The following is a 6000-nucleotide window of genomic DNA, read 5'->3' on the forward strand; positions in this document are numbered from 1 at the left end:
CAGGAGGACATTATGAGAGAGAGAGGCTGAGTATGATTTGTCTCTTTTGTTAGTGACTGGCTTCAATTCTGCAAAAAAAACTTAGATAAACTGTGAAGAAAAACGTACACACATACACATGTATGTAGATACATACATACATATATATATATATATATATATATATATATATATATATATATATATATATATATATATATATATATATATATGCGTCCAGTTGCCATTTCTTTTCGGTCTCTGACCACCTAGGCTTCAGACGCACTTATTCGCCTCTCCTGTTCGTGCTTCACAGCGTTCAATATACACACACTTCTTCACGTCTGGCTGTACACCCTTTTTGTTTGTTTATTTCACTGTTTCATTTTCCTGTCTTGTTCTCCGTCTGCCACTATCCTCCACGAAAAAAATTTAATTTGTGTTCGTGGGAAGAGCCATTTTAACGATGTGTCCTGCCCTAACTCTTCGAAACACCAGTGTTTTAATGGTGGCAGCTGATGAAGGATATGTTCTCTATGTGGCCTGCTTGTTTTTTGTAACTTGTTTATCATTTTGTCCATGTTTTTTTTGCAACGTCATGTACCCAGATATGTATCTATATGTACATGTAGATGAAGGTATGTACATACATGTACATATATATGCATATACTCATATATATATATATATATATATACATACATACTAAAATATACATACATATAAAGGAGTAAAGACCCCTTCGGTCATGAATGACCATGGGATTGTATATCTAGAAAGCTCCCCTCTGAAGCACAGGTCCAGGCAAGATTCTTTCTGGAAGACCAACTGTCACCCATGCATACCAGTCTTCCTTCTCCATGCCACCGATGTCGTCCAAGAGAAAGGCAAAAGCTAATACACCTTGGCACCAGGGACATCACAACTGGAGCAACATGAAATGAAATGTCTTACTCAAGAACCCAATACACTGCCCAGTCCAGAAATCAAACTCGCACACTCACAATTGTAAGCCCAACACTCTAACCACTGAGCTATGCACCTTCATACATACATACCTACGTGTGTGTGCGCCATGTGTGTATGTATTTACACACATATACATACAACTATGTATACTACAATATAGATATGCACATAGTACACACACACACACACACACACAAGCAACAAATTAGCAAAGTCATTAAGCATTGGATGGAATGCCTGTATTAGTTTGAAGGTTCAAACTGTCCTAGATTCCTGCCAACTTCGGATCTTTTCTGTTTGACTTCACTTTTTGAAATTTTAAAATTAAGTAAAATTCACAAATCTGGTATATTGATGTAATTTTTCACGCTGAATCTGATGTTATTATTCACTTGTTCTAGAAAAATTTCAGAAAAATGTTAGAGATTTAAAGTTTGATCATTTTTACCCAATCAGAAAACATGATTTGGAGCTGGCATTTTGTGCGTGATGACAACATTACGACGACAGAACATTCAACGATGAAAATTTTAATAAGTTTTAATGAATAAAGTCATATGAAATGCTGAAAAATTACAAAAAAAACAACTGAAAATCAACGTTGATTACAATGAACGTTAAATTATAGAAAACAAACTAGTTCAGTGCATGTAAACAATACATATTTTGTAGCGAAAATTCAAAACCGTAACTTTGCGATGCACACAAGGAGTTTGTCAAATAAATTACAATTTTCGGCACTATCATGCTATTAGCTGTCAGAAGTGAAAGTGCTCACTGCTAGTGAAGTATCTGTCTGTCTGCCTGCCTGTTGCTGGCCTGTCGATTCTTTGGCTACTGACAGCTAATACCATGACTGGCCGGAGCGAGCTATATGTCTGTCTGTCTGTCTCTCTATCTATCTATCTATCTATCTATTACTCGAAAGTTCGCGCGTCCGCGCTAGCTAGTCGTGAGTAGAAAACACAAATTTAATATAAAAACATATTTCCTGAAATTGCAAATTATTTAAAATATAAAAATATAATTTTCAACAGAGAGAATTTATCAAAATAGAAAACAAATGAAGTTTGAATTTTAAAAATAATAGGATCGACCACTCACGACTAGCTAGCCCGGACGCGCGAACTTTCGAGTAATAGATAGATAGATAGACAGACAGACAGACAGACATATAGCTCGCTCCGGCCAGTCATGGTATAAGCTGTCAGTAGCCAAAGAATCGATAGGCCAGCAACAGGCAGGCAGACAGACAGATACTTCACTAGCAGTGAGCACTTTCACTTCTGACAGCTAATAGCATGATAGTGCCCAATTTTCTTATCTCCTGTGTCACATAAACTCGCAGAGAAACGAGTCAACCATAGAACGGTGAGTTCCAAGCAGACAAGCTTGAAAACGTCCAGGAAAACACTAATGAAACCGTTCGTGTTTCAGTCGGGTAAGCAGACGACACAACAGCTTCGCTCGTTACTATGGAAACAAGTACCAATATGTCTGTGGCTTTCGAGCTAGAATTAACCAAATTTCGCAAACTTTAAAAGTTACTAACATTTTACAACAGTTCTTGGATTCTGTTCTTTTTTTTATTGGAAAAGTGAGGCACCTAGAAGTTGTTAATAATCTCTACCCCTGGAAAACTGGCCGATAAAAATAGTAATGCAACGTGCTTCTTAAAATATTGTTCACTGCTACATCTGAATGAGCAAAGCTGCGTGACATATTTTAAATAGCACCAAAATTAAGCATGTGATACCGAAGACAAATTCGTATAACAATTAAATGTATAGCAGTAACTATGTATGCTTGTGTACAGGGATACCTACACAAATGTTCCCCTCGATTTTGTTTCTTCATAACTCCCAGAAATACATATCTGCTTGTCTTTAAGAGAGCCATAGACTAAGCGAGAGATAGAATAGTAAATGAGGAAGATAGTATTCACTCAAGCGTAGCAAGTGTCAGGCTAAAAACTTAAAACAATGACAAGATGAAAATACCCAATTTTAAGTAAATAAAACTTCCGGGTTTATTAGCTCGAGTATGCTAGTGTCTATGTTACTACTAAATGTTTATGCAACAAGCGCCCGTTTCTATTTATTCACAGCAAGCGACTACTTTGATCTATCGGAATAGGCCTGACTAGGGACCAAACAGCTATAACAATTATCTTTCTTATCTATGCACTCTTTGTATTTTACTCGTTGCACCAAGTTTAAAATATGTAAACATGTATTAACCGTATTATTACTATTGATTACTAACACTATTGTTACGACAGCGAGGACGACTAATCATTATCAACAAAATGTAATTTGAACTTCGTATCAGTAGAGTGGAAAGACGATGGGATTAATATTGGTACGGAGCACTTTTAAAATGTTCACCGTCCAGGAAAAAACTTAGTTTTCTTATGCGAGTCATGTCCTTGGGATCGATAAAATAAATATCACTAATATTGTTTCCTCATAAAGGTACTACTAAAGCAGCGTGGTCCCGAACGCGCAGTCGCGCGTCGTGAGTGGTCGATCCTATCCCTATCCCTAACCCTAACTCTAAACACGTATTCATTTGCACGCGCACTTTTTGTAGCATCTACCACTCACGACTGGCTAGCGCGGACGCGCGACTGCGCGTTCGGGACCACGCTGCTTTAGTAGTACCCCTCATAAATCCATGATTCCCTTTAAAGTATGTCGTCGAAAGAGTTTCCTCGCGGTCACTCCACCAGCCAGAAATAGGAAATAGTCAATTCTCCCTAAAATTACCTCCTACTACCTCAAAGGTGCAGACTCACGAATAAACTGTGTGTGTGTGTGTAAAAATGCAAGGTAAAATTAATTTCCACATCCTTCATCAAAATAATGATGTTTTTATCATAGATACAAAGTCTGACATTTGGAGGAATATGTTGGTCAACACCATCGATCCCAGTACTTGAGTATTATTTTACTGGCCCCGAAAGGGTGAAAGGTAAAACTGACTTCTGAAGAAGTTGAACTCAACGTAGAGCCGAAACTTCTAACATTGCCACTAAGTCACGCATCGTGGAAGAAATCGACTCGTATTTTGACTATTAAATCACGCTGATGTCAACTTTGTCTTTCGACCCTCAGAAGAGGGATAAGACGAAGTACGAGCAAAGTAGGGAATCGATTTATACGATAATACATTCTAAAATGTGAATAAAGCTATAGAAAGCCCAGAAAGTGTGCTCCAGGTTTTGTTTCAGAAAAATGGATATAGTTGAATTAAATCTTCTACAAATACGCTTGTGTATGAATATGCACACCATCCGTTTTCGCGGGTGTGCGTATTCTTTACCTTCGCCGTAATATGTCAGTATGTATGTGTACGAGCTCACTAATTTTTTCTCTGCTTTTTTCATATTAAATTCCGAGGTCCAGATGGACTATATGTAATCTGAACCTTCCCCCCCCCCCCACCTTTTTTTTTTTTACACGGAATCCCACGTTTTAGGCTATGGAGATTCCGATTCTGAAAAAAAATTGTTTGAAAAATTTCAACCCCCCACCCACCAAGCAGGCTATTTACATGCTAGAAATAACAGCCAAATCTCACAAAACTAGTGTTAGGGTTAGGGTTACGGTTAGGGTTTGAGTTAGGGTTAGGTTTACCCTGTGGATCTATATAAAAACCGGGTTGTGGGGGGGAATCGAAATTTTGAAATTGAGATTTTTGAAAACTTTTTTTCAGAATCGGAATCTCCATAGCCTAAAACGTGGGATTCCGTAAAAAAAAATAATAATAAGGGGAGAAAGGTTCAGATTACATATAGTCCATCTGGACCCTATATTTTATTGACAGTATATCAGAAGGGTGAAAAGCATAGAATTGAACAGATCTTAATGATTTTTTAACAAAATATAGTGATACTCACGCCTCCCCCACTTAGGCCACCGATTCCATCAAAACGACGACCAGTCCCATTAGTTTGATCAACATTGTAGAGCTGGAAGCTTGATGCCGTTGCTGTGATCAACAAGAACCATAACATAAATAACGTCGAACACGAACGACCTAAAAAATAATGGTTCGATCTATACATAATCCTTTGTGAAGCGTCACCCAGAGAAGACAGTTTGAGTTTGTGAAGTAAATGACAAAACAGGAAGGTCGGTATGTTTATATATGATGTCTGGGTGTTCGTGTGTGAACATAGAAGATTATACAATTAGAAAATATTGCTTTGTAGCGTGTGTGTGTGTGTGTGTGTGAAGGAGAGAAAGAGAGAGGTCGGAAGCAGATAGATGTGTGCGTATATTTTGTACATGCGTTTAGGGAAGCGCGTGCACACATACATAAAAAATATATATGAATGTGTGTATATTATTTGCATCTATATATGTTTGTGTATTTGTATATATGTGTGTGTGTCTGTGTATGTATTGCTATATGGAGTCTGTTTTGCATACATATTGATATGCATATATAGTACGTGTGTATATACGTGCGTGTGTGTATGCGTATAGTGTGTTTTGTGTGTGTGTGTGTGAGAGAGAGAGAGAGAGAGAGAGAACTTTGAACTTTCGTTTAAAATCTGTTCAGAATGATAATTTCTTTACAGTGGCAGAAATAATTTTATCAAACATTTTTCACATAACCATTTCCGTGAAAAGATAGAGGATTAAGACACAGAGACCCTAAACACTTAAAAGGTTTTGGTGCCCCTCAAGTATATGTAAATGGGGTACTATTCAAGAAGACGAAAATGGTTCAAAATGTAAACAAAAATAATTCAAAATATAAACAATGATAAACCATAAAATAAATTTTTATTTTTCAAAATGTAACAAAATTCACAATAAGAAGGAAAATAATGTTTATTTTTGTATGCTTCCACTTTATTTATATTTGAAAAATTTTCTCCGTTTTTTTTTTAATTGCAAAGTGTTCGATGATATCGTTAAAATTAATTTTCTGTAAAATTTTTGCTTCTATACTTAGTAGAGATAAAGCATTACGAATATCATTTTAGCAAGTTTGAAGTGATTTCTTTCGTGCCATAAACCATTTTCATTTCTTTTTTTT

The 6000-nt window shown here is 36.6% G+C and overlaps 1 protein-coding gene across 1 annotated transcript in view; it reads right to left on the reverse strand.

Annotated features, from left to right (window-relative positions):
• LOC106876977 (galactocerebrosidase) overlaps positions 1-5454 on the reverse strand; it is a 33073-nt gene extending 27619 nt beyond the window's left edge. The window contains exon 1 of the mRNA XM_014925746.3: positions 4850-5454. Within this exon, the coding sequence (XP_014781232.1) occupies positions 4850-5017 (168 nt within the window). The 5' untranslated portion in view covers positions 5018-5454. The remainder of the gene's footprint in view (positions 1-4849) is intronic.
• Between the last annotated feature and the right edge of the window lie 546 nt (positions 5455-6000).

Source organism: Octopus bimaculoides, chromosome 18 (assembly GCF_046866305.1).
Source record: "Octopus bimaculoides isolate indiv1 chromosome 18, ASM4686630v1, whole genome shotgun sequence".
In the NCBI taxonomy this organism is placed as follows: Eukaryota; Metazoa; Mollusca; class Cephalopoda; order Octopoda; family Octopodidae; genus Octopus; species Octopus bimaculoides.